Consider the following 14,993-nt stretch of genomic DNA (forward strand, 5'->3'; position numbering starts at 1 on the left):
TTAAAAAATAGTGATAACTGTGCTATTTTGAGTTTTTATAGCTTTCATTTTTGCAAGTTCTAATGGGGGCTTGTGAATGTTTCCTCCCATCTTTAACACAGTTTCTCCTTCTTGACTAGTATATATCAGTCAGCTGATTCCATTACTTGGTTCATTTCCAGTTGACGTTAATGAATTTTTCTTGGTAGGTGGTATATTTTTGTTTCTTCACATGCATATTCATTTCTGATTGGCTGTCAGACATGAATTTTATTTCCTCGGACGGTACATGCTCAGTTTCCACAGATTTTCTACGCTTCGGTTGGGACTCAAGCAGGTTGTTATTCGGGGTTTTCTTTTCAGCTGTATCTGGTGGAACCAGCCAGGTTTCCATGGGGGGGGGGGGGTTCAGTATTTTGTTCTTTTAGGGGAGAAAATTGCATTCCAGAGTTTTATACTGGAGCTGGTGGGAGCAGCAGCCCTCCTGCCCTGAGGCTGGTGCCTTGAATCCATTTGGATGAGTCTTTTCTGGAACTTATGTGGTTCATTCACTTGCGTGACAAACAGTATTCTGCTTGGGCATGAGGTGTGAGCTCTACTCTGCTGGTTCCTGCCCAGGAAAATCCCTTGTCTCCTGCTTCAGTGTCTTATGCTAAGGCTAAAACACTGTCCCAGGAAAGTATCTGGGGCCACCTGAGGACTTGACTCAATTACTCTTGCCCATCTAGAGCCATGGATGTGCACTGTCCTAAGACCCACAGCTTCATACTTGCCAGTTCACATAGAGCTGTGAAGCCAGCCACCTTTGATCCCTTTGGGTGACATTTGTTTCCCACTAGAAGGAACTTGTTCCTGTGAGCTCTTAGAATCTGTTCTCATAATAGTAAACTTCCTACCGTGAAGGTATTTTTTGCATATTTTCATTTTAAGGTATTTTTTTTGCTAATGGAGATAAGGGAGCACTTCTCTGCTTTGATTATTCAGATTATGTATACCAACTTTTCCTAAACAGATTTATATCTTGGTATAAAAATTAACATAGAGCAGCTGGTATTTTATAAAATGATGATGCTAGACATGAATTTTGGATAGGAAGTGGAGGCGAGTACTATATTTGTTTGAATGTGCATGGATTTTAATTAAGTTAAAATTAAGCATACTAGAAATCATCCAGGAAGCTGGTGACTTTTAGTTTATTCATGGGAAAATCTGGGTTGGGGAATTCTATTACCAAATGATCAAAGCACATCTTTAAATGCAGGGCTCTGAACAGAATTCTGAACATTCTGCCACCCATTTTCCTCCCCTAAATAAGTGTCTTGGCTCAAGATAAGTTGCCACCTGTTTTGCCCATGATAGAACTTACAAGTTAGGAGAAAATGTCCATTCTCTTATTGATGATCCTACAGAGACTCTGTTAGTATTCAAAAAATAATTTTAAATATATTTCAGAATAAGTAATTCGAATAATAGGGTATGACTTCTCATCAGTACCTGTCAGTTACATTTCTCAGACATTCTCTCAGAAATCTTCTCAGCAAACATTACTACAACTCTTTTCAGGTCAAACAAACTCAAATAAATACTCCTGACCTTTTAATCCACTATTGACATTCAACTGCAGTAATCAGGGAAATTACATAAAATTTCACTCTAGCAATATTCGATCACTTCAAACAAACAAACAGAGAACATTAAGACAGGCCTTGAAGAATGGGATGCAAACCATTGTGAAATTCTAGCTTGTGTCTTTTGCTAGTTTAATAATATGAGGGTTATGGTCATTTACGGTGTATCTGTGTTAGAACACAGTTACCCTTCGTTACGTGTGAAGGTATATTTAAAGTTGGTCTGTTTATGTCATTTATTTTTATTTATTTATTTATTTTTGCTGGTCCTGGGGTTTGAACTCAGGGCCTACCCTCTGTCCCTGAGCCTCTCTGTGCTCACGGCTAGCACTCTACTTCTTAAGCCACAATGCCACTTCTGGCTTTTCCTGAGGCATTCATTGGAGATAAAAGTCTCATGGACTTTCCTGCCTGAACTGGCTTTGAACTGTGACCCTCAGATCTCAGCCTCCTAAGTAGCTAGGATTACAGGCATGAGACACTGGAGTCTGACTTGTTTTTTCACTTTTTCGCTGGCTCTTGATCCACACAGCAGTTCTATTTATAGATGGCTGAAGGATAACTTAAGTAATGGACCACAGGCTCCTCTTACATCATCTGAAGCTGCAGAATACTCAACTGAATAAAATGAGTTAACCAGTGTTTAAATAGTTCAGATGACCAAGAGGAAGAAAGCAGAAGTAGGCCTCATCTGTGCCAGGAGCAGCAGCTGCTGGAAAGGTGGAGTTAACCATTGAACCCAGGGCCTCAACTCTACTTCTTGGGCATCAGGCTTGTGGCAGCTGTAACCACAGCCCCTCCACGGTGGCAAAGTTGGCATGAGAAATGTTGCTGATTTCTACCTCAGAGATGACGGCCAGGAGCCAGTTAGAGGAAAGTTTCTAACACCCAAGGTTTAAATTAGAAATAATAAAAAACAACTAAGAAACAGGTGTCTATAAGGTTGCTGTGCTTTTACACCGATGGTTAACACAATGCAATATGGTTTGGTTCAACCATTAGATTTAATTCTTTTGCTTAAAGGACAGTCGCCAGCAAGACAACAGCCCTAATTTTTATTAAAATCATCTTAAATATTAAAGATTATAGGAATATGCATCATGCTACTTATATTAATATATAAAATAATATTTAAACAATTAAATTTTTTAGTACGCAGTGCTGCTCTGACAAACACATACATTACAGAATAACTAAACTGGGCTTTTCTCTTTTTTTTTCTTTTTTTGTTTTGTTTTGTTTTGTTTTGTCGGTCGTGGGGCCTGAACTCTGGGCCTGGGCGCTGTCCCTCAGCTCTTCAGCTCAAGGCTAGCACCCTACCACTTGAGCCACAGTGCCATTTCTGCTTTTTTCTGCTTATGTAGAGCTGAGGAATTGAACCCAGTGCCTCATGCATGCAAGGCAAGCACTCTACCGCTGAGCCAACTTCCCAGCCCCTAAACTGGGCTTTTCTACATATGCATTATTCTAACACTTACTATTAGCAATTTTCAATCATGCAACATATTACTTACTGTATTCACATATGGCAAATGACATATAATAAATCTGTTACTTTTATTCCTAATAAGTGAAAGTTCCTATTCTTTGACCATTTTGACTCCTGCACTACACCAGTGGTACCCAGCATTCTCCTCTCTATTGCTAGGCATTTGGCTCTTTTTAAAGTCTCGCCTATAAATGAGATGAGACCAAATTTGTCTTTTGGTGCCTGGTTTATCTTTTTTAATATGGTGTCTTCCAGACGTACTTAGCTTCAATCTATATCTTGTCTATTGTGAATAGTACTGTAATAAACATGGCACTGTAGATGTCTCTTGAGCACGCTGATTTCATTTCCTTTGCATATATGTTCAGTTTTGAGCATCGAAGAGGTCTAGTTCCCTTCCTTCCTTCCTTCCTTCCTTCTTTCCTTCCTTCCTTCTTTCCTTCCTTCCTTCCTTCTTTCCTTCCTCATTAAGTCAGTACTTAAAAGTGAATATGCTTAATATTCTAGATGCTATGAGACCCTTTCGGAAGAAAAGTACAGAACTAATAAAATCGCCCCTCTCTCCAAAACCAGGAAAAATAAACAGTGACGATGGGGATGCGCTGAGGACTGCAATGGGGTGCAGGAAAAGGTTGTTCATACCAGGCCATGTTGATTTCCAGCACCAGGGTGGCATTGAGTTGAGTCTTGAAAACTACTTGGAGTCACACAGATCCAGGAAGGGTCTGTGAGCACACATTTGCAGAAGCAGGGCAAGGAGCGGGAAGGTGGAGTCTAGTGATGTGTGAAAAGGATAAGCAGCTTCTCAGGAGGTACCGTCACAAAGCGAAGGACAGGCAAGGGCTGCTCTAGGAAGGGCTTCTAGGCTGGGTTCTGTGGGGCACATCCCTAAAGGGGGGTTACCCCAAACAGTGTGAAGAGTTCACTAGATCTCCGAGGCAGATATTTTGGGCAGGCTTTTCCCTACAATAATCCCTGTTCAAGGAAGACTACGGTTTAGTGGAACACACATAATTGAGGTGAAGAAAAGCATTTAGGGGTGTAAGTAATTGAGACATGTTGAGCCAGTCTGAACAGCCCGCCATGTTTCCCCCTGAGGAGTTGGGTGCAAGGCAGTTGCTTGGAGTGGGTCCAGTCTTGGGTATGTGGCAAGGCAGGGCCACAGGACTTGCTGCTCTTGAGGTATTCTTGGGAGATCCAGCCTGCTCAGTCTGGTGATCAGTTCAGCCTCTCCATGGGAAGTTCTGGGAGTGGCCATGTGTGCTTTCCAGGCCAGACACTAAGTCATGAGTTTATACATGGTAACTTTAACTTTGGATGCGTTTGACATTGCTGAGGGGAGCTGTCTCAGGACAGCCTGGAAGCAAAGGTTGAAGAACACATACCACTCATAAAGGAATGAGGAAGGCACATCCATCAGAGACAGAACTTATGAGGTGGAAAGAAGGAATAACTGGGGTAGGTGGTCCCCAGGAGAGAAGTCAGGGGTCTTCTTGACTATAGAAGCATCATGGCATGGGAAGCAAAGCAGTGTGATGGGAAACCAAAGCTGGAGTTACTACGTCTGAGTTATAAAAGGTTTTCAGCAGCCTTGACCTGGGATGCTTGGATAAAGTCATGCGCACAAAGGGGGAAAGGCTCCACAGCATGGGAGAGTGTTTGGGAGAAACGTGGCTGTAGGAAACAGCTACTCCTCTGTGCTGGGTTTTCAGTACTGCAGCATGCTGTACCCATGTCTGATTTTCAGCACCTGAGAACCATCACTGGCCTAGAAACAGAATGAGAATACAAACTAGAGGCTTTATTTAGCCCTCTGGATAAGAAGGACACTAATACTATGTTTAAGTCAGTTCATATGAACATTTGATTTTAAAGATTTTTATTTTCTGATGATAAAATGTGTTTGTACTGCCCAGGTCAGACCCGATTAGCGTTGTTTTGGACATGGCTTTGTGTGTATTGTTATCAGTCTGCTACATCTTACGTCTTGCACAAAAGAGTTAAAAACAAAAAAAAAAAGCTTACTCAGAATCAATCACCAATCAAGCCTCCATAGAATTAGTGAACTTCCAGAGGGCTTCCTAGACTTAGGAGTCCGTCATTGGGTTGAGAAGACACCTAGATGCAAGGATCTCTGGTTCATCATTGTGTCTAGCACACAGTCTAACAGGACTGTGTATATGCTAATCTTAATTGATAATTTTTAAAAGTAGTAATATAGCAAGACAGGGAACCCAGGCCATCAGGAAGGCATCACAGCAAAGACGTATGTTATGCTAATAAACATTCAAAGACAACATTTCACATATTAATTTCTTTAAGTTACTAGCCAATGCTAGTTTTAACCAGGCTTTTTTAAGAATCAAGCATTTCTTTGCAGCATTAAGTAATGCTTGTCAGCAAATAATGACATAGTTAAATTTCTAAGATACCACAAACACCATAGATCTTTTTTATCATTTGAACCTATGTACCCAGTATTTACAAAAAGTGAAAGTAAGTAACCTAGGTTTATTCTGATAGAGGTGCAACTTATTTTCCCTGAGCACTGGATTCTAATTTCCAATGTGATTAAATGTCTCCCACTTTTTCTCAAATATCTTTGTCACATTGGTCCAATGTATCATATGCATATGCAAAGGATCTCATGGAAGAAGAATAGAAATTCTATTCTTTATATTAAATAAATTATTGCAATTCTATGGTCTCAAGATATGCAAGTATATTGCATTTCTTTTCCTTCCTTCCTTCCTTACTTCCTTCCTTCCTTCCTTCCTTCCTTCCCTCCTTCCTTCCTTCCTTCCTTTCTTTCTTTCTTTCTTCCTTTCTTTCCTTCTTTCTTTCTTTTTTTTTTGCTGATTGTGGGGCCTGAACTCTCTGGGCCTGGGTGCTGTCCCTCAGCTCTTCAGCTCAAAGCTAGTGCTCTACCACTTGAGCCACAGCACCACTTCTGGCTTTTTCTGCCTATGTGGTGCTGAGGAATAGAACCCAGGGCCTCATGCATACTAGGCAAGCACTCTACCACTGAGCCACCTTCCCAGCTCCAGTATATTGCATTTCTTAAACAATGTGACATGTCAGTCAACTGACACTAAAATTCACTGCCATTAACATCTAATAGCTTAGTATTAGTATTTTGTCCTTAAAAGAATTTGTTACACACCCATTAAAATTACCATTGCCCCAAATTAACACACAGTTATATTTAGATGCTAAGCCCTATATCTTGAACAAACCTCTGTCATCCATCTTTAAGTCTCATTCTTCCTGAAAGGTGTTTTCCCCCAGCTAGACTCCCCATTCCTGACTCCTTCATAATATGCTAACTAGTTGTAACAATGGTGAGATTGGGAATGGAGCTTCTTGTGGCGATAAATACTTCTGTTTAATATGTGAAGTAAGTAAACTATATCCTTATTGCAATAGCCACCAATCTCCACAAAACTTAGTAGTCATTTTTGTTTTGGGTTTTTTTCCTTGTTTGTTGTGGGGCTTGAACTCTGGGCCTAGGTGCTGTCCCTCAGCTTTTCAGCTCAAGGTGAGCGCTCTACCACTTGAGCCACAGCACTACTTCTGGTTTTCTGGTAGTTTATTGGAGATAAGTCTCAAGGACTTTCCTGCCTGGGCTGGCTTTGAACTGCGATTCCCAGATCTCAACCTCCCAAGTAGCTAGGATTACAGGCGTGAGCCACCGGCACCCAGCTAGTAGTCATTTTTTCTAAGAGCAGCCTTTTCTCCTTAGTGGAAGAGAAAACACCACTATAACAAATATCTCTAACAAGCAAATGTACCTGCTTTAACTTTCTGTTCCTGCATGGAAACAGGAGGTCAGCGTGGCCCTGGTGAATATTTGATTAAGGAGCAAAATTGCTTTAGAGATGGGATAATTTTATCTCAACTACATAGCTTCAAGAGGTCTCTTATTTAGCCTTAAACAACAAATGAACATCTGTTCTTTTCAGTTTAACCAAACAGGCTGTTCTTGTACCTGATCAATGCAAGCTATGGCTCAGCCAGTGAATTATGAAATGCACGGAGGATGAAGGAATACAGCCCATCCATTTGAATGCTGGGAACTGGATGTGCTCAGTCAGTGTCCTCTCGAGAGCAGAGGCTGGCTGAGAACGCAGCGGCATCGGCCACTTCACAGGGAATGTTATTCCAGAAATGTTGCAGGTGGTGGAGGGCCTGGAGTCCTGTGTGTGCTGGGTGGGTGCGCACGGATGGTGGAAAAATACCCCAGAACTGTGTCAGAAACAACAAAACCTGGCTTGAACGGACAAACCGATCGTCTGTGCCGCGGGGTGGCTTTGGAATCAGAACAGAGTGGATATCTCCTGCCGAGACAACTCAAATCTAGGTTCCCTTTTTCCCCTTTATTGAATAAATAGAATGTTCTGGTCAGGCATGGTGGGGATGAAATGTTGAGGACTGGTTTTGAGCGAGAGCATTTGAGAGCACTGTCTTGTAGATACTCAGGCAGGCTGTGGATTCCTGTATTGTCTGGGCACCGCTTTGGCGGGATCCTGGCGACTGAGGTATGGTTGCTCCTTCTGTGTTATGATCCAGCTCCGTGTTTGGAGGGCTGAGGGCCCCCGGCTTAGTGACTGGAGGTATCTGCACACACGCCGTGGGGTGAAGGCGGTAGCTCCAGTGGTTTGCGGGAGCCAGGCCTGGGATGTGGAGTGAGCTGTCTGGAGGTGGTGGCTGGAGAGGGCGTGGATGTGAGCAGACTCCAGCTGGTCCTGCCACTCTGGTCACCTTCCCTGCACCTTTACTGCAGCAGTCACACATCAGCATGGACAGGGTAGAGGAGACGGCAGCAGCCGTAGAAGGAGAGCACTGAGTCGCAAGGGTGGCTTTCACGTGGCAATACAGACTCTGTTGTGTCCCGTGGACTGGTCCGGCCAGACTCAGTGGTTCCCCTTTCTCTCCCTGGGTGTGATGTAGTCAGCTGTGTGGCACAGATCAGGCGGAGGCACACGTCAGAGGCTGTGCCTTAGAGTCAGGATAGACAAGTGTCTAACAAAGGTGGCCAGGATGGCATTTAAGGGTTAGTAACTGGCACCAGCCGCTCAGGGGAGGAGAGGGTGAACAGGCCACGAACACATGAGTTAGAAGACTCTGACTTTGAAGGAAGAGCAAAGGTAGAATTCTAGGGCCTGGTGTGAGACAGACTCCTTCTCTCTGTGTCTTATTAGTCCTTAGATATGGTTTCTGGTTTTTTTCTCTCTGCCAGTCACCTTGATCCTTTCTAGTACAGAGGTGTGGGGGGGTGGCGAGTTCTGCTGGAAGCCACACCCTCATGCTGACTCAGCAGGGGCGATGCCGACAGCTGGGTGTGATGCTGGCCCCGCCCTGGCCAGCCTGGCCATCTCCAGTCACCTTTCTGAATATCACTTTCTCAGGCCATGAGCCTCTGCAGGGTGATGATGCAGACTACCTATCTTCATGCCTGGGGTGAGGAACCACTTCCTGTTTGCCTCTGCCCCTTTCCTCCTCTCCCTTCCTGCCTTTCTCTTTTGGCTCCGAGGAATCCTGTGTGGAGCCCCATAGCACAGGCTGTGAGCACAAGTGACATTGGGGTAAGGGGGCCAGTCCCTCACTGCCCCTCTCCTCCACAGCTACCTCCTCTGCAGCATCTTCGCCCAAACCAAGTAACCTCGAGGAAACACCTCCCTAACCCCAGTCCATTTGCACACACACGTCATGTAGATTTAACTAGCACTCCCCTCCTCGGGGCTCTTCAGCCAGAACGGACATGGCAAGGACATTCTCAGCAGGGCCAATGGCCTCCTCCATGCCACTGTAGGGGGACACGGCCTTTTCCTCTGGTGTGGAAAGAGGAGGGAAGTGGTTCTTAGCCTGTAGCCCTCAGCCAACCGCAGAGGTGAGGACGGTCGGTCTCCTGTGGCTCCTGCACCATATGAAACTAAAGGCAAGGCTGGCTTCTGGACCCACACACCCCGGGAGGCTGGGCCCACGCTGAGGCGGCTCCTGGGGCCAGCCACAAAGGTCCCGTCGATCTCTTGAGCTTGAGAGGGGCTTCCTGTGGGCAGACCCTGGTGGCAGACAGCTGGGCTGTGAAGCCATCACGACATCATGAAATGTCGTCACCACAGGTTCCAGAAATAAGAGGCCGAGGGCCTAGGATGGAATACTCAGACTTGTGAGAGCAAGATCGTGTTTGGAAACATCTCCTTCTCTTTTACATCCTTAAAGAAGAAAAATGTTATGCAGATCCTGTCTCATACCACCTTCTGCTGCGATCCCCATTCTCCCAGTGGAGAGAGCCTTCCTCTCTCTCCCAAGCCCACTTCATTCTCACGGTTGTCATGGTGTTCGGCATCCCGTTGCTAGGCAGCCACACTCAGCCCTCTGGATGCTGGAAACCAGCTAGAAAATCACCCTTCCACTCCCATGGTGTGCACTGTGAGAACAGACATGCACCCAAGCAGCAACATTAACAGACTTACGTAGGTAAGTCCACCAATTGAGCAAGACAGGACACCCCCTGCTCACCATGGCCAGACACCGCACGGATGCGTCCATGGTTGGTACAGACACCGCAGCATGCCCCTTCATACCTCTCCTTAGGAAATATTAAAGGAACCATTCTAGGAAAAAGTATCTCCTAAGTGGAAATAGCAAAACAGCAAGCATTGGTAGAAGGTAAACTTTTAAGACTTTCCTTTTAGAAGGGTAAAGATTTTCCTTGTCTTTCCACCCTCAAGAAATGTCTTTCACCAATTCATTCTCTTTCCCTCCTTCCCCTAGCCATCGTCTCTCTCTGCCATTTGTTCAACAGGCAATTCCTGGCACCGTGTCCACTGATTCCCTCACCCAGGGAGAAGGGAATTTGTTCTCTAAACATGATGCCATCGTTTACAATGAAGCAGTTACAAAATGACCAGAATAAGGGACATTCTCTATGGTCCCGCAGTAAGAAAATCCACACTTTTTCTGAGACGTAATTTTGGTCCAAGCTGTGTTTTGAATTTGGGAAGAGGCACAGTCACTACAACCTCACCTCGCACGCCTTGCACGATTTTGTGGCAGAACATCTTGCTCATTACAGATGTTCACTAATTACTTCTTGAGAGATTCCATTTTTAAGAGGTTTCAGGATTGAGAAAGCACCACTTTCCCGGGATTCTCTATGAAAGTAGACATGAACTCAATATTCTGCAAACAGAAATACATTTTGAGGAACCATCTGGGTTAAAAAAAAAAATTGGTTTACATGGCTTGTATTCCCCTCCCCCCCCAGGAAAATGCTTTTTATTACTTCCTGGTTTGAAGTTGTCAAGTGACAGTGATCGTGTTACCTTGAACTTGAGGGTCGCCATGTAAACCTTGTTTATAATCTGTGGGCCATGAAATGGATGTCCAGTACTTCCTTAAATGAGAAGAAGGAACACTGAATTCTGAAGACAGACCACTCTCAATTATTGTTTGGTTTCATCCTTTCGTGTGTGATGGCAGGGAAAGGGTTGGGTGCTGCATACTAGGACTTGAACTCAGGGCCTGGACACTGTCCCTGAGCATTTTTTTTCTGCTCAAGGCTAGTGCTCTACCGATTGAGCCACAACTCCACTTCCAGCTTTCTGGTGGTCAGGTGGAGATAAGACTCCCCTGGGTGTTCCTTGCTGGACTGGCTTCAAACCACAATCCTCAGGTCTTAGTCTCCTGGGCAGCTGGGATTACAGGCGTGAGCTACCAATGCCTACCTGCTTCATTTTTCTTGAAGCACAGACTCAAAACAAACACAGTCTGTGATGTGGTCACCACAGCCCCTGTGTTGAGTTTCCTGAGGGGAGTTTCACACACGAGTCCTCCACATGCACAAAGCCCGCCCTGCACATCACCAGTGTTCCAGACGTTTCCAGGAATGTCAGGGAGGCCCACACTTCCATGTCAACACTTCAGGGTGTGGAGTGAGGGGAGGAAAGAAATCGAGGGTGGGCTGAAGCAGCAGTGCCACCTGAAAGCCCTCCATGTGTCTCCAAGTTTGAACCCCTGGAACACTGCACCTGAACAGAATACATTCACTTTGCCGAATGGCCAGGAGTGTCCCGTTGGTGCTCCGTGGAGGGTGCAGAAATCATGTCAGGGCAGAAACCAGAAACAGCTCGGGAGCAGGCAACCCGGGAGAAGAGGGATCTGGTGTGGTCCTCCCGGACCCCAGCTGGATGCTCCTTTTGGTTCTCAGTTGCATTATTTCCCTTCAGCATCAAGGTGGAAATACCAGGCCTTCCTGTGTGCTCACACCAGGAAGCAAAGCCACGTGGCAGTCTCTTGACCTCCTCCTCTTCCTTCACGAAGCCCCAATCTATGGGTGAAGACTGACACACGGGCGGAGTCTCGCTGATTCTCACCCTGTCTGGCTGCCATCTCAACTACCTGTCCCTCTGGCTGGCGTCCTGGCTCTGCCACACACTGGGCCAGCCCACGTTCACCTTCCCTAGCTCAGGGATGCTTTAAAGCCAGGCAACATGGCCACTCCACTCACAACAGGTCCCAGGATTCAGCAGAGTCAGCGCCCAGTGATCTGCAGCCCCAGCCCCCCCGCCCCGCCCATGTTACTCCTTGTACCTTCCTTTCTGAACTGGTCTACTGTACCTTGCTTCTCACTTCCATTTCTGAAGTCACAAGAAGCTCAGGACTGTTGGGCCCGCAGCTCCCAGAGCCTGGCCTGTTCCCCCCAAAAGCCATGGCTTCCTTCCCCGCATCACGGAGCTGCTCACAGTAAACGCTCCCTTCCTTATTCTTTCTCTGCACTGTGGGGCATGGGTGTGTGTGTGTGTGTGCCAATCCTGGAATTTGAATTCAGGGCCTGGGCACTGTTCCTGAGCACTTTTGCTCGAAGCTGTAGCTCTACCCCATGAGCCACAGCTCCACTTCTGCACAGCTCCACTTCTGGCCCTCTGGTGGCTAATTGCAGATAAAAAGTATCACAGACTTTCCTTCCCAGGCTGACTTCAAATGATATTCCTCAGATTTCAGCCTCCTGAGCAGCTAGGATTACAGGCATGAGCCACCACTGCCCAGTTCTCTGTATCTTTTTATCATCACCATATCTGATTCCTCCTTCCTTCCTCCCTTCTTTCTGAGTCTCTTCACAGCAGAATGCGAGGCCTTTGCTTGCCTTCCAGGCATATTCTCTTCTCTTCAAAGGGTCCCTCGCATCTACGTGAGCTCAGTCTGTAAGGGTGAGTTGATTGGTTGAGCCTGAACAAAGGTGCTACCATTTGGGACCCCATTCTAGACCCAGAATGAGGTCTCAGTTGCACCTCAACCCCAGCATGGTGAAAAGAGAGGAGCAGACAGGTGGAGAAGCAGCTGTGCTATGCTTTGAGGCCAGCTGGTCCATCCCAGGTAGGTGAGTGAAGTCTGTGTAGAGGAGTATGTGGAGGTGACTTGGCCTAGGACGGCGGGGGGGGGGGGGGGAGATGAGAGCCCAGGCCCGTCTTTCTCAACCTTGGCTCAGGTGTGGGTAGTACTCACAAGGCCCTGGAAGGAAGGCAGGTCTTAGCACCGGGATGGGACATGGCTGTGTCCTGCCATTCCAGATGACCTTCGCATTCCAAATGACACCGCATTTTAAATCACAGCAGAACAGTATGCTGTGTTTCCCTTTTCAGTTGAAATGTCAGCATGATACCATTTCAGCCTTAAAAGAACAATATAAAATGGGAGAAAAGCTCCAAGCACGAGATGGTTTTTCTTTTTCTTTTTTTTTCATTCTGACTTGCTAATACTATCTTCAGATACTTGAATGATATCAATTAAATTCTTGGTTATAATGAACAAAGTTCCCACATGAGACAATTATCACGGAGAATAAAAAGATAATTGCAGTGATTTCATTTCATTGTGCAACTCTGGTTAAGTGGCAGAGCGCCCTGATTCTCCCGAGGGCATGAATGAGGGTATATTTCATGATGGGGGGTGGGGGAGAAAGCGAGTCACCTAAAGGTCAGTAAATCAAGGATGCTTACCCGTCCACAGTGGCCAGGGTGATGACAGTCTCGAAGCTATAGATGCTAACTTCAGTTTCTGGTGTATCAGACATCACCTTCCTGTACCTATTGAAGCCAAAAATTACTAGGCAGCCCAGTCATCTTCAAAGTCATGGAAGTGAATTCGGTGTCTTACTGCTCAGCCTCAGTCCTTCCTAGGTTGTCTGCCTTGAGATCCTCCCGAACCTCAGGTTTGCTACACCAGCCAAAACACAAACATGAGAAGGAAGAGTTGTCACTCATGTGACGGATTCAGTTTGGCCGGTTCATGGCTAGAAATGTTAAAGAGATTCTTAATCTAGCAAGTTCACGTCCTCTGTTTTCAATGGCAATACTTGGGATAAGATGGAAAGAGGAAATGTCTTCCACTTGAAAGTTCTTAATATTAATCTCAAACCGCCGTGACACATGATCTGAGATGTGTTTCTTACAGTGCTGGAGGCTGTAAGTCTTTAAGATAGAGGCACCAGTGGATTTGGCATCCTTTGTTAGCCTGAATTTGGGGTTGTAGAGTCTTCAGCTATGCCCGCACATGGGAAGGGAGAACTCTGATGGCTGCCACTCCTTCCAAGGGCTCTACACTCATAATGAAACAACTCCCCAAAAGGACTCCCTTTCTGATGTCGCACGGGAACCTCGAAACTTTTTAGTATAACTTTCCTGTTTTTGTAAGGCATTGTGAATTTTAGAAAAACAAAAGCATCCAGTCCAGAGCAGTAATATACCAGACAATTGGTTACTGCCGCCCTAGGCCACAGGCTGGCCTGTCCATCCCAGACCCCATACAAGTAAAAGGGAATGATGAGCCTGGCATAGCTGTCCAGGACTTTCATTGAGCACTGACCTGAGGAGTTTTCTCCCACAGACTTTAGGTGAAGCAATGAACATACTGAGTAAACCCTAATGGAAAGCATGTCAAATAAGTTTGAGCATCGGGGTTTCTAGAGCCCCCAACACAAGAATCATAAGCACACAGGATACAGTAAGATTCAGCTGCCTAGGCTTTGCTTGTTTCTTCTGTCTTCCTCCTACTTCTCTCCTTTTTCTATTCCTCCTCCTCTTCTTCCCTCCCCCTCCTCTTCCTCTCCTCCTCCTGTTTCTCTCCTCCAGTACAATCTTGGGTGTATGTCAGGTGAAATGCTGTGAATACAAAGGGAATTTTACAAAAATGTTTTAATGAGTGATGTAATCTTGAAAGCCACTTTTAAAATAGCTATAAGGATCTAATATAATGATGTGAATTTCAGTTAGGGAGTGGGAATCAGGTACTCAGAGATTCTTTCTAGAGTAAAAATGCCCTCAGATAACGTTTGAAATGCTGTATATTTAATGTATGGGGAAGAAACTATTGTTCTTCTCATTTAGATAAGACTTGTGGGTGTTTTCATGTTCTTTTTATAGTGGACCCTAACTACTAACTTTGAATGTCTTCAAAGTCATATTTTAAAAGAGCAAATCAAATGTTTCAATGACAATGAATAGATGTTTATTCTCTTGAAAATTTAAAAAATGATTATGCCACTCCATGACTGTGCTACATATAAGTTGAAAGGTATAGCTGAGCCCCTGAAAAAATAATGTCCTGAAAAGATTAGGGCCGTTTGTCATCAGGCTGGTAAGGGTACCATCAATGGTGACTCCTGGGAAGCAAGTAGGAGAATTTTGAGAAATGATGTGACCGAGACAGTCCCATGGACCATAATCACCGGCTTGGCAAGTGCATTCATTTTCCCTTGTTCCTGATGCTTTTGACAGATTCGAGCCACTGGCTGCTGTGATCCTGGGCGAGAAGAAGGATCTGTGCACTGAGGAGAGATGTCGGCTCATTCTCCATCACTGTAAATTACAAGGCTGGCAGGTTGGTGACGTGCATGC

The 14,993-nt window shown here is 45.4% G+C and overlaps 1 protein-coding gene across 1 annotated transcript in view; it reads left to right on the forward strand.

Moving 5' to 3' along the window:
- Myo16 (myosin XVI) overlaps positions 1–14,993 on the forward strand; it is a 269,234-nt gene that overhangs the window by 185,733 nt on the left and 68,508 nt on the right. Inside the window, exon 27 of the mRNA XM_042697004.1 lies at positions 14,874–14,976. Within this exon, the coding sequence (XP_042552938.1) occupies positions 14,874–14,976 (103 nt within the window). The remainder of the gene's footprint in view (positions 1–14,873; positions 14,977–14,993) is intronic.

The sequence above is a fragment of the Dipodomys spectabilis genome, unplaced genomic scaffold (genome assembly GCF_019054845.1).
Source record: "Dipodomys spectabilis isolate Male_0828 unplaced genomic scaffold, ASM1905484v1 ptg000215l, whole genome shotgun sequence".
NCBI classification, from domain to species: domain Eukaryota; kingdom Metazoa; phylum Chordata; class Mammalia; order Rodentia; family Heteromyidae; genus Dipodomys; species Dipodomys spectabilis.